The sequence below is a fragment of the Megascapheus bottae genome, chromosome 25 (assembly GCF_031878675.1).
Source record: "Megascapheus bottae isolate mThoBot1 chromosome 25, mThoBot2.hap1, whole genome shotgun sequence".
In the NCBI taxonomy this organism is placed as follows: Eukaryota; Metazoa; Chordata; class Mammalia; order Rodentia; family Geomyidae; genus Megascapheus; species Megascapheus bottae.
In genome coordinates this window covers 17,632,085-17,649,585 of record NC_143533.1, presented here as the reverse complement: position 1 = coordinate 17,649,585, position 17,501 = coordinate 17,632,085, and the positions used below count along the sequence as shown (strand labels likewise).

General features: G+C 42.6%; 1 protein-coding gene across 1 annotated transcript in view; it reads right to left on the bottom strand.

The window, feature by feature from the left end:
• Atp8b4 (ATPase phospholipid transporting 8B4 (putative)) overlaps positions 1–17,501 on the bottom strand; it is a 142,249-nt gene that overhangs the window by 97,437 nt on the left and 27,311 nt on the right. Inside the window, exons 5-7 of the mRNA XM_090358436.1 lie at positions 4,308–4,421; positions 2,695–2,793; positions 223–284 (exon numbers count right to left, since the gene is read on the bottom strand). Of these exons, the coding sequence (XP_090214562.1) occupies positions 223–284; positions 2,695–2,793; positions 4,308–4,421 (275 nt within the window). The remainder of the gene's footprint in view (positions 1–222; positions 285–2,694; positions 2,794–4,307; positions 4,422–17,501) is intronic.

The window sequence follows — 17,501 nt, the reverse complement described above, 5'->3', positions numbered from 1 at the left end:
CAGAAGATAAATCTTTAGTCCACAAAGGGAAATTTGACATCAAAATCCACAATGACTTGAGGGCAAAAAAAAAAAAAATCATGTAGATAGAATGCACTGTATTTCAATTCTTAATGCATTAAAGGGGAAAAGAAACCTGCTTAATGGAAAAATAAACCACCTACTGTGAAGACCCAATCCGAGCCCCAGAAATCTTAATAATCCAAAGAATGCATTTCTTACCTGCCATCCAGGAGCACTTCAGACTGTCGATTGTTCACCTGATTGTCACTCTTGTGGCGAAACTGCAAAATCAAATCGTGTAGAGAGAAAGCCTTTCAGATAATACTTTGTGAACCCAAGCAGGGACAGTACAATGTTTGACTTCAATCTCTTTGCATAACATTGCCATCTATCCAATAAGAACATAGTTTAGACTTCCTTCAAACCCAGCTCCATGTTCTGAAGCTGAACTAACCCCCCCTTCTCTCATCCCATTCTGGAAGGTCACCATTGGAAGGACTCTAGAATTGCAGCTCTACTTCTTACAGGTTGAGTTGCTTCTAAAGACATGACATGCTCTTTTCTATGCTACACAGTCTAAGAGAAAGAAACCATATACGAATTTTGACGACTTCAACCAGGAATGAAGGCTTCCATTTCTCTCACATATGTGCTCAATACTTGGCTGGAGAATCATTCATTCTTTTTTTAATGGATTTTCTTTTTTTATTGTCGGGATGATGTATAGAGGGGTTACAATTACATTTGTCAGGTAGCAGGTGCATTACTTCTCATTACTTCTCATGCAATGATACCCCTTCTCATGCTTTTGTCCCCATCTCCCTCCCCCAACCCCCAGATTTTCTTTAAAGTCAAGAAACTATATGTATGGACATATATTCTCATTCTCTGGAACTTTTCATTATTAACTGTGATCTTGGCAAGTATCAGGTGTGTTTGATCAAAATCCCAGTGCAATACTGAGCTCCGTTGGGTGTGGACTTAGGTTTGATGCCCAAGCGATCATACTTTTGTATACTTCAGCATATCTCATATGCTTCTGGAAGAAGGCAATCGGCAGCCACTCAAACAAGAGTTTCTACATGAGTGGTCAAGATCAGATAGGACAGACTAGAGATGAGCAGAGTAATGACACAATAGTAGCAAGAATAAGAGGATAAATTAGGTACAGTTACTTGACCATGGTCGTGGTTTCAGAAGACATGAAATTGTGATTTCATAACTTTGTAATCTTATGGCAACATGCTTTTTGTTTACCTTCAAATTGTTGTATCACTATCATAATCTATAGAGCACTTCAGTTAGATCTCTTTTCCTACATCCTGCCCACCCTGATCTTATTTTTCTCTGCCAGGCACACACACTAACACAGAATGGTAAATAAAAGTCAAAGAATCCTACAAGTGATAATAATATAAATTGGGCCGGATAAGCTGAGCATTGGTGGCTCATGACTATAACTCCAGCTAATCAGGAGGCTCAGCTCTGAAGATTGCAGCTCAAAGCCAACTTGGGCAGACATATCCCAGAGTTTCTAATCTCCAAAGAACCAGAACAGAGGTAGAACTAGATGTGTGACTTAAATGGTAGAACACTAGCTTTAAGTGAAAAAAAAGCCAAAGGCTGAGGTAGTAGGATAGTAAGGTTTAGGCCAGCCTGATCTATATAAATGAGACTCTATCTCAAAACAATGAAGACAACCAATGGGTCATACAGTAACCAATAGCAAGATAATATATTTAAACCTAATCACTATCATAGTAACATTAAACATAAATAAGTTAAACCCACCAATTAAAAGGCAAATGTTTTCCAGGTTGTATTTAAAGTATTTCTCAACTATATACTATGTGTGAGAAATACACTTCAAAAGCACAGGTTAAAAAAAAAAAATCCGGGTGTGGTGGGTCCCACCTATAATCCTAGCTACTCAGAAGGCTGAAACCTGAAGGGCACAGATGGGCCAGAGGCTCTTATCCGCTTGGCTCAAGGGTAGGGTGGTGGCCTTGAGCTATAAGGGCTCAGAGACAACACCCAGGCTCAGGGGTAGGAGGTACCCTTGAGCTGAAGAGCTCAGGGTCAGTACCCAGGTCAAGTTCAAGCCACATGACCCACCAAAATAAACAGCAGCTGGCAGTTCGACCTAGTGGTAGAGTGCTTGCCTAGCATGCATGAAAACCCAGGTTAGATTGCTCGGTACCACATACATAGGAAAAAAAACAGAAGTGGTGATGTAACTCAAGTGGTAGGGCTATAGCCCAAGGACAGTGCTCAGGCCCTGAGTTCAAGCCCCACGTCTGGCAAATAATAATAATAAACAGCAAAATATGAGTACAAACTCAGAGGAGTGGCCTAAGTGAGAATCAATACCTAAGCCATCGACAGAGAGACAGATAGCTATGGAGAGGAGGACACAAGCAATTATCTAGGATCCAACTATAACTTGCTCATTTTAGGACGCTTGCCCCCCCCCCCACAAAAAAGAGGAAATAAACAGAATGGATTTCATTTAGAATTCCTATTAGAATTCCGTCTTCCATTTTGGGGTGGGGCAGTGGGAGGAGGAAGAGCACACTTGGGGTTTGAACTCAGGATTCTGGTGCTATCCTTGAGCTTCATTTTGCCCAGGCTAGCACTCTACCCCTTGAGCCACAATGCCACCTCTGGCCACTCTGGTAAGAGAATACTCACATAGTCGTCAGTGGCGTCTTTGACAGCAGTCATGGTTATAACCAGGATCAAAGGGACGATGGTAGTGAACCAGGTCAAGGAGGAGATTTCTGGAATTAGCTGAAACAACCATTTCAAATCATTTAAGTCTATTTTTAATAAGAAATATATCTTCTAAATTCTGCCATATAATCCTGTAAGACTTGACAGGAAAAAAATAGGGCTATACTGAATTATTTTTACAGCTGTGGAGGGTTTCCATTTAATCATAAGACCCATGGAACAAGAGGACTATTCCATCAGCTTTCAGACTACCTGATGAAAACATAAAAATGGCAAAGCACCAGGTGCCAGTGGCTCATGCCTGTAATCCTAGAAGCAGGAAGCTGAGATCTAAGGATTGTGGTTCAAAGCCAACCCGAGCACTAAAGATCATGAGACTCTAATCTCCAATTAACCACCCGAAAATTGGAAGTGGCACTATGGCTCAAGTGGTAGAGCACTAACTAGCCTTGAGCTGAAGAGCTCAGGGAGAGGGCTCAGGCCCAGAGTTCAAGCCCCACAACTAACCACCCCCCACCCCCCCAAAAAAGAAAAAGCTAAACCAAGAAGCTAAATAAGCTTAACTTTTCTCCCAGATAGAGCAGCCTTTCCCCAGGTTAGGAACTATCATCTTTTGCTTTTCTTTTTTCTTTTTTTAGCTTCTCAACTTTCCAGTTTTCCTCCTTTTTGACACCAACCCCCTCATCCCTCAAAAAAATAGATATTTTGAGTAATCTATTCTGTACCAGATACATATCTGGGTACTTGACATATACCATGCCATCTGATTCTTAGAAAAGCTGAGCTTAATGTTGTCTAAAATTGCTTTGTACAAGCCACATAGGGCCTGTATTCCACCACATGCAACAGACTACATTAAGACTGGTACCCAGAGTAAGACATTGTGCAGCCCTGGGCACCACTGTCCTGTTATATAAATGATGTAGCTGAAAGGTCAAGGAGCCGGGCCAAGAACGCACAATGATAGAACATAAATTTTTCTCTTTGACTCCCAAGTCCATTCTCTTGGACCAGAACTTCTAAAGCCATCCACCTAAGAGAAACACACACACTGGTGTGAAACTCTTCGATTGTTAAAAAAAAAAAGGGGGGAGGGGGTCACCAAGTGTTGATGGCCCACACCTATAATTCTAACTACTCAGGAAGTTGAGATCTGCCAATCACCATTCAAAGCCAGCCCAAGCAGCAAAGTCCTTCTTAGCCTCTAATTAACTACCATACACACACATACAAAAGCCACAAATGGGGCTATGGTTCAAGCACTAAAGTACTAGCCTCGAGAAACAGAATCTCAAGGACAGTACCCAGGCCCCAGAACCCATACTTCTTTCTCTCTTCTCCCTCTTTCCCTCTCTTCCCCTCACCCCCTCTTCCTCTCTTCCTCTGTCTTCCTCTCTCCCTCTCTCCCCCTTCTCCTCCTACCTCCTCCCCCCCCACACACATATACACAAAATCTTATAAGGATGATTTTTACCTACTCATGAACATGTAGCTTAGTAAATTACTTTCTAATCAAATTACATGAATGCTTTTACTAAACATATAACAATAAACTACAACATAAACATTACCTGCAATATCAAAAGGAAAAGGAAATAGGCATTTGCCACTCTCTGGAACTGTTCAAATAAATTTATTGGCAAGAAGGTGAGGATGTTGTACTTAGATGTGTGAATACGATTATCCTGCAAAATTAATAGCATCTTATTAGTCTGATGGCAGGGAGGGGCACTACGTGTGATGGTTCTCAACATACAAGGCTGACTCTAAGTGATGCCATCTTTCAAAATCTGTCATTCAATGTGACTCAAGGCTTTTACTTTTTCAAAGAGGACATGATCCTGACTCTAGGATAAAATACTGACTAGGACCAAAATGCCCAGATAAAGCTTTTAAAAAATACATTTATGTTGATAAACATTAACTTGTTTACATTTACGCTCCAGTAATTACTGCTGCTTGTTTCAAGAAAACATAGGTGGGGCAAGGTGGCTCACACTTGTAATCCTAGCTACTTAGGAGGCCTAGATCTGAGGATTATAGTTCAAAGCCAGCCTGAGACTCTTATCTCCAATTAACCATTAGAAAACCAGAAGTGGCACTGTAGCTCCAGGGGTAAGGTGGTAGCCTTGAGCTGAAGGACACAGGGATAGTGCCCAGGCCCAGAGTTCAAGCCCCATGACCCACCAAAAAAAAAAATGTGATGAGTAGCTGTTTTTACCCTTTATCAAGATTCAAGGTGTCTAGTTGCATGTGCAAGTTTTAGAAGCATCAGAGAGGCTGGGTGCCAGTGGCTCATGCCTATAATCCTACTTACTCAGGAGGCTGAGTCCATGAGACTCCTATCTCTAATTAATCACCAAAAAGCCAGAAGTAGAGCTATAGCTCAAGTAGTAGAACAAAAAAAATAGCTTAAAGAGTAGTACTCAGGCCCTGAATTCAAGCCCCAGTAGTGGCATCAAAAATAATTAAACATTAATAAAAAGTACAATATCTGACAGCCAAAGCCACAGTAATTATGTATTCCATACAGATGAAGAGACCATTTTGTGAGTTAATATGATAATGAGGACAGAAACTATGCCACTATTATACCTATTTAGCTTGACATTGACTGTGTGTGTTCTACTGGCTCTGTTGTAACTTGGTCACAGATGGTGCAAATCCCACACTTGGGCTGGGAGGCAAGGAACACAGGCGCCCCCTCCTGGACCCACTCTGGATCCATCTGCTTTGTTTTAAAATCAGTCAAAAACAAAACATGTTTCCAATGCTATTGCACTGTCCAAGAATGTATGAGGAAGACCTTAACGTGGACCTGTTGACATTTAATTTCATCTTGGAGCCAGTGGCTCATGCTTGCAACCCTAGCAACTCAGGAGGCTGAAATCTGAGGATCACAACGGGAAGCCAGCCTGGGCAGACAAGTCTGTGAGACTTTATCTCCAATAATTCAGAAAAAATACCAGAAGTGGAGTTGTGGCTCAAATAGTCAAGCACTAGCCTGAGCAAAAGCTCAGGGATAGTTCCCAGGCCCTGAGTTCAAGATCTAAGACTGGCACAAAGAAGAAAAAAAAGGAAGAATAGGTATGAAAAAGCCGAGCAAGGAGATGATTTAATTATCACAAATGAGAGATGATGGGAGGTTCTGGACCAGACTAATGAGAGAGAGAAAGGAATAAAAATAAATTAGGATCAGCTGATATTACCAAGCTCACAATCTATATACTGTTTTGAGAGCTACACATTTTCCATCTTGGGGGGGGGGGGGGGGGGCAGTGGTAACAGGGCTCGAACTCAGGGCCTGGGATACTGTCCCTGACCCTTTTTGTGCTCAAAGCTAGCATTCTATCACTTAAGCCACAGTGCAACTTCTGGTTTTTGAGTGGTTACCTGGAGGTAAGAGTCTCATAGACTTTTCTGCCTGGGGTTGGCTTCAAACCTCGATCCTCACCTCCTGCCTCCTGAGTAGGTAGGATTACAGGTGTGAGCCACCAGCACCGAGCTTCCAGCTCATTTTATCCATCCTTATGAAATCAGGGCTAGTATCATTATCCTACAGGAGGGTTCAGAGAGATCAAGTCACTTACACAAGGCAACACAGCCTCTACACAGAAGAACCTGGAATACAGGGTCTCTGCCTCTACAGCTCTCAACTTTCACCACTGTGTGTCTCTTCCTCTGCCAAAGATATGTATTTCTCTCCCTCTCCCTTCTCCCCCCATTCCTCCCCCTCAGTTCCTCTCCTACTCCCTTTCCTTCTTCCTCTCAAGCTTGCTGCCTCTGTCCTCCCAAAGGAAATGGTACATGTTCCTCTTCCTCTTCTGTCAACCCTCAGTTGGAGGCCAAATGATAGGCTCCTGGGTGTGGGATTACAGCTTCCTGTGCCTCGTTCCGGTTCCCTTCAAAGTGACTGCCTTTCACAGTTGCCAAAGATCAAGGCAGACATAGTCTAGACATTCACCCCCTAACTCTTCCATGATGGGCCATCCAATAAAACATAAATATCTGCTGGATGCTGGTGGCTCATGCCTGTAATCCTAGGTACTCTGGAGGCTGAGATCTGATGATTTCAGTTTGAGGCCAGCCTGGAGTAGGAAAGTCTATGAGATTCAATCTCCAATTGACCACCAAAAAAACAAAAAGCCAAAAATGGAGCTGTGGCTCAAGTAGCAGAGCACTCCCCCCTTGAACATAAAAGCTCAGAGACAGCATCCAGGCCTTGAGTTCAAGCCCCAAGACAGGCTAAAAATAAATAAACAAAACTATATAGTCTAGAAAGTCACACCCTAAGGGAAAAGTGTTAAATTCTTCCAAGATGAGCCATCATATAAAACAGTAGTAAAATAGAAAATATTGTCTTTTGGTTCTTCCACTGACATTCTCATTTATGCACAATATAACTTTTTTGCTTATGACAATAAAGGAAACAGAAAAATTACACTTTTCCAAATCATCAAAGAGAACACAGGAGTGGTTAACCTCATCTGCCCCACCCCCATGGAAAATGTGTGCTGTTTATGTTTATCGTTGTGTTGTAGAGATGAGGTCAGAAATGGAAAAATATTTTCTGCTTAGTTGGAAGAATTATACAAATCTAAGATTTTCATGAAAAACTGAAACAATCTAAGGGGATTTATAAATATACTAGGCTAGAGAAACTAGCCATGGAGCAAATCCACAATCTTCATGACTTTCTCCCCAGTACAAATTCATTTCTTGTTCATGATACTTTTTTTAGGTATGAGACCAGGATTCAAACTTGGTACCTGGTGCTTTTACTCATTGGTCAATGCTCTACCAACAAAGCCCACCTCCAACCCCTTGCTCATGCCTACTTGGCTAACAAAAATCAGATCATCATCCTTATTCAAAATGGATTTGCACCTGAAATCCTAGCTACTCAGGAAGCTGAGATCCTGGGACCACAGTTCAAAGTCAACCTGGGCTAAGTAAGTCAGTGAGACTCTTATCTCTAACTCAAATGCTTGAAAAGGGGAAGAGAAAGGTCTAGAAAGTCTCACAGACACATGTTCAAAGCATGTCCCCTCCCCCCAATAAGTCATTGGTCAAGAGAGTCCACATGTCAAAAAGTCAGAAAGCACTGAACAGTCACAGGAATCACCTCAACCTGAAAGAGAACCTAACCATAAGATTTCAAGAATGGGACACATACCAGGTACAAAAAAAAAAAAAAAAGGTAAAAGAAAGATCTACCTCAACAACCCAAACCTAGTCCTATTAATACAAGTGCAACAGACATTGGATACCATAGTCAAGCTCCAATTAGCTAAAGTCACCTATACAGCTCATGCATTGAAATTCTGAGTTGAGAATGGCAAATGGCCCGTGTCAATTCTGGAATTGGTGGAAGTCCCCGCCCCCCAACCAGAGGGATATTAGCATCTTGGAGCTATGCTTAAGATGCTACCAAGAATAATCTTCAAGGCAGGCACTAGTAGCTCAGCATCATACTTCAAAGACAGCCTGGGAAGAAAATGTTAGCTCCAATTAGGCAGTAAAAAGCCAGAAGTGGAGGAGTGGAGGTATGGCTCAAGTGGTAGAGTATCAACCTTTAGTGGAAAAAAAAAACAAAACAGACTGGGTTCGAGACCCAGTAGTTCCCTCCCCCCCAACCCCCTCCTCCCCGCGCGCAAAACTAACCTTAACAGTAAAGATTCAAGATTCTTTCCTACAAGAAATATAGACAAAGGGGGGAGGGGAACTACATGGACATTGTAGATGTACAGGAGAGAAACTCTTCCTTGCCCCTACTTACATGGTACATTTAAAAACTGTAGCAACTGAATCTGTTAACTACTTAAAGAATTAAACAGTTACATTCTCCATTCCTGTTTTGCAAAAAGAGGAGGAGGAGGAGGAGGGGGAGAAAAGATTCAGTTTATGTTTTCCTGCCATCATTGGCTTTGATCTCTACTTTTACCTTAAAGAAAATATCATGACAGGGGAGGGAAATGGGGACCATGATATGAGAAAGGGTATCAATATTTGTGAAGTAATGTACCTTCTATCTGGTGAATATAATGTAACCCTTCTATTAATTACAATACAAAATGTATGAAAAAAAATATCATGAGAGCTGGGTGTGGTGGCTCATGCCTGTAATCCTAGCTACTCAGGAAGCTAAGATCTGAGGATCAAGGCTCAAAGCCAGCCCAGGCACAAAAGGACCTGAGACTCTTATCTCCAACCTCTAGAAAACAGGAAGTGGGGCTTGGCTCAAGAATAGTGCAGTAGCCTACAGCTGAAGAGCTCAGGCAGTGCCAAGTCTGAGTTCAAGCTCCATGACCCGCAAAAAAAAAAGAAAACATATTATGAGCTGAGTGCCAGCAGCTCATGTCTGTTTTCCTAGCTACTCACGAGGCTGAGATCTGAGAATTGAGGTTCAAAAGCAGCTTGGGCAGAAAAAGGCTGAGACTCTAGCTCTACTTAACCACCAAAAAGTCAAAAATGGACTTGTGGCTCAAGCGGTAAAGCACTAGCCTTGAGAGAGAAGAAGATCAGGGACAGTTTCCAAGGCTGGAGTTCAAAGCCCAGTACAAGCAAAGAAAAGAAAAAGAAAAGGAACATACCACTGAAGGGGACCTCATGTGAACTCAAGGGTCACCGGAGACACCAAGTGCATGCAGGAACTCCACAGACCAAGCCTTAGGAGCTTGCACACTGGGCACCACAGTTGCCAAACAATGGAAAGATGTTCCCCCAATTTGAGGGAACATTTTGACAGCTCAAAAAGTATCTGCTTGGAGCCTGAGTGGAAGACATCTAGCTTTTCTCTCTACAAAGAGGCAGCAGGCAGCCAAGCACTGGTGGCTCAAGCCTGTAATCCTAGCTACTCAGGAGGCTGAGTTCTGAGGATCACAGTTAAAGCCGGCCCAGGCAGGAAAGGCCATGAGACTCTTATTTCCAATGAAGCACCAAAAAAACGGGACATGGTGCTGTGTCTCAAAATGGTAGTGTACTAGCCTTGAGCAAAAAGAACTCAGGGACAGCACTCAGGCTTTGAGTTTAAGCTCCATGACTGACTAATGAAAAAAAAAAAGAGGTGGCCGATAAGAGTACTGTTAGATACAATCTTAAGTTCCAAAGAATATATATATATATATATATATATATATATATATATATATATCCCTGAGACTTAAGGGAGAGATCATCACCAAAACCATAAAACAAAAACTAAAAAGAAACTGTCCATGGACCGTTTGACTGACAGAGGAAGTGGCCAAAAGCCAGTTGCACCATTCAGGAAACATGTGAAACACCTGTTGATGCAAATATGCATAGGTTATTGGGCAAATGGGGGTAGAGATTCAATGTCTGGTGCCTCAGGAGTATCAGGCAAAACCACAGCTCCTTGATATTGGTCAAATATTGCCTACTACCAAGTTTCTGATGTCCAGGGTTGGGAAGCCTCCTCAACCCTGAGTATCGTGGAGAGAGGAAAAGCCACAGAAGAGGCTGTGCAGAGACCTAACAATAAACAGCCACACCGGGCACCAGTGGCTCATGCCTATAATCCTAGCTACTCAAGAGGCTAAGATCTGTGGACCATGGTTCGAATCCAGGTGAGGCAGAAAGTCCCATGAGACTCATCTTCATTTAACCACTCAAAATCGAGAAGCGGTGCTGTGGCTCAAAGTGGTAGAGGGCTAGCCTTGAGCAAAAGAGTTAAAGCCCCATGGCAACAAAACAGCCCCACTGCAACACCACCTCTTGACTCTGGGCAAAATAGCAACCAAAACACCTCAACATTCACCCGTTCAACAGCCCTAATATTCCATGTACCGATATGAGGATGAAGCCAGTAGGAGGGGCTGGGGGAAAATGGTGGAAGGGGTGACATGGATCAAGATGCAGTATGCTCACTAATTGTGTTGAATTTGAAACCCCTTTGTGCAACTACTTAGAGATAATTAAAATATTTTTTTATAAATAATACATTAAAAACAAAGTCATAGCTGAGCACAGTGGCTTAGGCCTGTAATCCTAGCTCCTCAGGATGTTGAGATCTGAGGATTGCAGTTGAAAGCCAGCGGGGGCACTAAAGACTGTAAGACTCGTATCTCCAATTAATCACTAGAAAAGGGGAAGTGGAGCTGTGGCTCAAGGGATAGAGTGGTACCCTTGGGCTGAAGAGCTCAGGGACAGCACCCAGGCCCAGAGTTCAAGGCCCACGACCCCTACACATACTCACACACAAAAACCAAGTCACCTCTTCATCCACCATCTTGGCAAAGGGCCTGCTAAGTTTCATGCTGTGGCGCGGAGCCAGGAGCTGGGCAGACTGGGGAGGGGAAGGGGGTTACAGGACGGGACAGACAAGGTCCACTGTCTTGGAGGGCAAGCTTGCACTGTAGTTATGGGAAAAGTGGTAGGGGTAAGCAGAAACTAATCTTTTAAACAGATGACTTTAAGAGAATAACCACCGCGTAGGGAGCCCCGGGCCTGACCCCATCCCTAAGGAAGACTTCCTGCACAACTCCAGGCTAATGGGTCCTCAAGAACACCCTCACTGGTGACACCAGGAGGTAATGCCTATGGAACAGTCAATCCCCCAGGGTCACCCTAAAGAATCCTTGGGAGTATCAGAAAGGAAAAGATAAGACTTCAAGATATATATTTTAACTAGAAACTTCAAAATTAATGTGTAGAGATGAAACAATGAAATCACTTCCTTTGGGAACGAAGCAAATAAAGAAAAAATTAAAGATTACTAATGTTTAATGCATGGATAGGCTTTGCTGTAGATGTATTTGTACTCTAGACATAGGTCTAAAGAGAACACATATATGCGTGTATATGTGTGTGTGCATGCACATGTGTGTATATTCACATCTGTGTTTCCATACATGATGTGCTCAGAACGAACAATGTATGACTTTCTTTTCTTCCTTCCTCTATCCCTTTTTTCCTGCCTTCTTTCTTCCTTTCCTTCTGTATTTAAGCACTGGGACTTGAACTCAGGACCCTGTGCTCTTAGATTTTTTTGTGTGTGCCATAGGCTGGTACTCTACCACTTGAGCCACAGTTTCACTTTTGGCTTTTTGGTGGCTAACTGGGGATCAGAGTCTCTCAGAACTTCCTGAGCTGGCTGGCTTCAAACCCCAATCCTCAGAGCTCAACCTCCTGAGTAGCTAAGATTACAGGCATGTGCCATCAGCACTGGCTGAATGTGTGCCTTTCTATGTGTCACACAATGACCCTAGCTAGCAGATAGTGTCTCTTTTACACATCTAAGTACTATGCTGAGCACTAGGAACAGGTCATTTCCAGTAACCCTCAAAATGAATGCTTTTTTAAAATTCCAGTGAACTGTATTACTACTTCCTCATCCTTTTACAGATGAGGAAACTGAACGTTGCCTAAGAAAGCCAATGGATTGCTCAAGTATTCCAGTGGGACGGATTTCCTGGAAATGAATCAGATTCTGGAGTGCTAAGATTGCCTCACATAAGGAACACATTCACCACCACAGGATACCCCATCACATCTATAAGCTAAAGCCCTGTAAATGGCTGACATTAATTCAATCAGCTGGCACAGTCACTTCCAGTCTTTCTGAGCCAGGGAGTGAATTGGCACAGGTTTGTCAGGGTGGCACAATTCCCCCTAGACTTGTGGAACACAAGCAATGCCTGGGCTCAGGCACCTTCCTGCTATCCCCACCCAACCCTTAAACCAATCTGCAACTCCCCTGCCATATTCAGGCCTTGCCTTAGCATCCTAGCATCTGCAAGACTATATTCTAGAGCTAGTGAACGTCCCAGGAACAGAAGATTTATCTCCAAAGAACCATTTTGGGCAACTACCAAGGGAATAAATTAAATGTCTCCTCTGAGACTAATTTAACCACACTAATTTTTTTCAAGATAGTTCCAAACAAAAAGGTAACTTTTTCTTTCCTTTTGTGATAGCTGAAAAAAAAATAAAAAAGAATATAGCCAATTTGGCACTGGTGGCTCACACCTGTAATCCCAGGAGGCAGAGATCCGAGGATTGAGGTCAAAGCCAGCTCAGGCAAGAAAAATGTCTGAGAGGACAGTGAATGTGGCTTAGTAGTAGAGTGCATGCCTAACATGCATTAGGCCCTGGGTTCCATTCCTTGGGACCATATAAACAGAAAATTAATAAAAGGAAAATGGACCAAAAAAAGTCTGAGATTTTTATTTATTCATTTATTTTGAGGCAGTCCTAGGATTCGAACTCAGGGCTTGGGTGCTATCCCCTGAGCTTCTTTTGCTCGGGGTTAATGTTCTACCTCTTGAGACACAGTGCCACTTATGGCTTTCTTACTAGGTAGTTGGAGATGAATGTCTCACAACCTTCCTGCATAGGCTGGATTCCAACTGAGATCCTCAGATCTAAGACTCCTGAGTAGCTAAGATGACCAGCCTGGGCCACCAGCACTCAGCATGTGAGACTCCAAATTAACCACCAAAACACCAGAAGTAGAGCAATGGCTCAAGTGGTAGTGTGCCAGCTTTGAGCTATAAGAAAACTAAGGCCCTGAGTTCAAGCTCTATTACTAGCACGTGGAAATTTTTTTTAATACTCATAAAATGAAAGACAAAGCTTCCTATACAGAGTAAGCATTTCTTTGAGCCAATGGAGGAATACTAGCTTGCTGGGCTACAAGACAGTTTTCACATAACTTGACACCTATAAGCATCTTTGTGTATTAAGATTAAAAATTAAACCATAGCCACACTGCTCTGCAGTCTGGGAAGTAGGCCAGATTTCAGGCAGGACTTCACTGTTTATGACAATAGCACCAGCACAGTGGAAAAGTCCACATCACAAAGAACAGCACCCATAGGATTTCCCAGAGGGTGGAGGGGGTTCCAACAACACACAATCAACTGTCTTCATCGGATTCTGCTTCTTACATCATGGGTAGACATAAATAGCATCACCTTGAGGGTTATAATTTTCTCCTGCATCCCTAGGGGTCAGATGGTACAGGGCACAAATCCCTGAGGCCCAGATATGCTGGGTACCACAGCTGGGGGACCCCTGAGCCTCACACCCCTACAACAGTTCTAGCTTTTCCTGATTGACAATCCTTTCTCAGCCAATGGCGAACAAGGACTCAGAATTCAAAGCCTCAGCATCTAATGGTGGATTTTTCTGTTGGTTGAGTGTTGTTCGTGAGTGAAGCTACTGAGAGGCAGAGAACAGAAGACTGGCAGGCAAATATGGAAACTCATTTATCTATGTTGGCAAGGGTTGGGGGTAAGAAGACTTTAAAAGTTTCTGTTATTAAAACACAACAACAACAACAACAATTTATGTGACAGCCTCTAGCTTTCTGCCATCACAAAGAATGTGATGAATTTTCACCCCATTTTGAGGTTATGCTTGACAGGCTCTGAGTTGAGAGACTCCCCTAAACTTGCCTGGGGACTGACAATGGAGCTCCTTAATGGCATACAGAAGAGTGGGTGACTGTGCTCTGCATACACCAACTCAACAAGAACCCCCTGTGGGTGTAGAGACCAGTGTCAGCTGCCATGACATGACCACAGAGTCTCCAGCCAGGGTCAGATGCTCATGTTCCACCAGGCTCCACAGCAAAGAACAGGGGGCCTCTACTGATTTAATAGCTAATGATCTAGCATCACTAGGGAGGCCAGCTGGGAATAACAACCATTATTCCAAGCTTCTTTGCAACAAAGCAGATCAGATCCTTTCCCCCATTTCCTGAATGAATGAGTGAACTGAGTGAACACCTGGTTGGATGGATGGCTCCAGATTCTCTAACACCCCATTGCATTTTATCTCCTTCTCCCTGTACATTCCTTGTTCACATTTTTCGCCTGATCTCCTCTCTCCATCTGGGGTATACAACTTACAAAACCAACCATGCAAGTGCGTTGGTTTTCAGGAAGATAGAAACCACGCTGAGACTGTTGAGAGTTCGTGGTTTTTCTGTGAACTTCTCAATCATTACTGAACTTTCTCAGTTTCATCCACATGATGATTTACAGATTCATTTCAAAAGCCGCCTGCCAAAAGAAACAAAAAAAAAAAAAGGAAATGAATTTGTACTTCTCTCTGAACAAGGAGAGTCACTTTTCTTCATCCTGCACACTACCAAATGATACTTGAGTTCCAAAATTCTACCATCAAAAATGGCCTACCACGGGTGGGAACCATGGCCTAGTGGTACAGTGCTTGCCTAGCATGCACAAAGACCCAGGTTCAATTGTTTGGTACACAGAAAAGGCCAGCAGTGGAGCTGTGGCTCAAGTTATAGATCTCTAGCCTTGAGGAATGCCCAAGGACAGTGCTCAGGCACTGAATCCAAGCCCCAGAACTGGGGGAAAAAATGGCCATTCAGTGGGAGAGGAAGGGAAAGGAGAGGGTAATAAAGGAAAACTGTTCCAATTATATGACATCTACCTTCTCATAATATATTACACCACATATATGTAAGAAACTGCATAAGAAAACTCATTTAAAACCATTTTAAGCTGAGCACGGTGGCTCATGCCCCTAATCCTAGCTACTCAGGAGGTTGAGATCTGAGGATCGAGATTCACAGCCAGCCTAGGCACTAAAGTCCATGAGACTCTATCTCCAATTAATCACTAAAAAACAGGAAGTGGTCCTGTGGCTCCAGGGGTAGGATGTAGCCTTGAGCTGAAGAGCTCGGGGACAGCGCCCAGGCCCAGAGTTCAAGTCCATTACCAGAAAAAAAAGAAAATAATAAAGAAAAAGGAAACATTTTAAATGCAGAGGGGGAGAAAGAGAGGTGCAGAAAGAGTAATGGGGATGGGAACATGGCCTAGTGGTAGTATGCCTATGAAGCCCTGGGTTTGATTCTTCTATACACCTAAAAATAAGCCAGAAGTGGTGCTGTGGCTCAAATGGTAGAGCTCTAGCCTTGAGAGAGCCCATGGACAGTGCTCAGGCCTAAGTTCAAGCCTTAGGACTGGCAAAAAAAAAGAATAAATAATAATAATCCAAATCTGTGCAAATTTGTTTAATATGTACTTCACAAAGAGATGGAATTGAAAAGTTGATTTATGAGAATGCTTGAAATTATCTCCATTAATTAATTTTTACCTTAAGCCGGTGAAAAACAGTCACCTTGGAGTATTTAAGAAATAAAGGATAAAATAAATATTTTTATTGGACTCTTTAATTAAAGTGCCATTTCAGAACCCTCAGGCATAGGAATTAGGAGGCTACAACAAAAGATTATAAGCAGGCAAATCAAACTAAGTAGGTAAGGGACAAGACAAATACTTAGCCAATGAACAACATTACTTAAACAAAAAAGATGTCAGAGAGATTTAAAAAATTATGCTTTTAAACTTTTGCATCCAGGACCAAAAAAATTTAAGAAATGTCCAAAAAATGTATTTTCTTCTACAAGTGAATTATTTGGAGAGAGAAAATAGGAACGTCTGTCGTACAGAACTTAGGGTAACATGCACAGATATGAACCCCACATTAAAGCAGACGGCATTTTCAAATGTTTGCTTTGAAAATAAAAAAAGAAAAATCACTGTTATCATGGTGGTGCCTCAATACAAAGAAACAACAACCAGAAATCGAGAAATGCATAACAAATTCAAGTCACTTTCCATGACAAATTGCAACATGTCATCCTCTGTACTCTCCATTGGTGCATGTGTTGCCCTGGATACTAAATAAAGAGAAGTAAGGATCTATAGCATATTCACGGTATGACTACACCACTCCCAAAGAAAAAGAGAAACTCAAATTTCCAATCAGGCTGAGGGTCAAAGCAGAACTGGAATATGGCTGACAATGGTAATAAAGCCAGAGTCCCCCAAAATACAGAAGACAGAAGAGGATCCGATGGCCCACAGTAGACTGATAACCAAAACATGGAGACAGGGAAGCTGCAAGACAATGCAAAACAGATTGGTCAGCTCTAAGGACCACCATGATCCATGGCTTAGAGGAACAAGCAAGCCCTTGGCCTCCACTTGGGAACTCACTGCCAAGCTGAATGGCTGGCGGTGCAGGTGAGCCTGGGGGCTTCTCTCAGTGTCATTCTGTCCAGATACAAACTCAGGCTGGTAACAGCACCACTGAATATCCCACAGCAAGACTTCCAAGTAATCTGGGCATGGCTATAATTAGAAGGCATGACTATTTCATATCTGAAAGTTGTAACCAAATGGAATATCCTTTTATGTTAATTCATTAAGTATTTTTTTCTTGTCAACGGTGCTAAGGTTTGAACTTGGGGCCCTATACTCACCTAGCAAGTACTCTGTACTATTTGAGCCATGACCCTGCCCTATTTTAGTATTTTTTTGTAAGTAGTTATACAAAGCAGTGACAATTCCACATGCTAGTTTGTAAGTACAATGTATCATGACCTGTGGTCAGCCTCCCCCATCTCTCCCAACCAACCTGTCCCTGCAATCTTCCTGGTTCCATAGCCTTGTCTGCACATTCAATATGGTGACTGCATTCGCCTACTCTTCCTTTCTCCATTTGCCCTCTGCCCCTCTTCCCTCCCCCCATCCCTACATAATCGTTTCTGCTTCCTGGTACTCATGTTCTTAGACTGTAATGTCATTGTTCAAAAAAGTTTCAACAGTGAAATCCCCCCCTGCATATCATATTCAATTCATACGTTTGTGTATCTATTCACATGACCTGATATATGTTTACATATATATTTATCGGAATATCCTAAGAAGAAAGGCAGTCTCCCTGGGCCTTTTTGCTTAGTCTTGCCCAGATTGAAAGGCTTA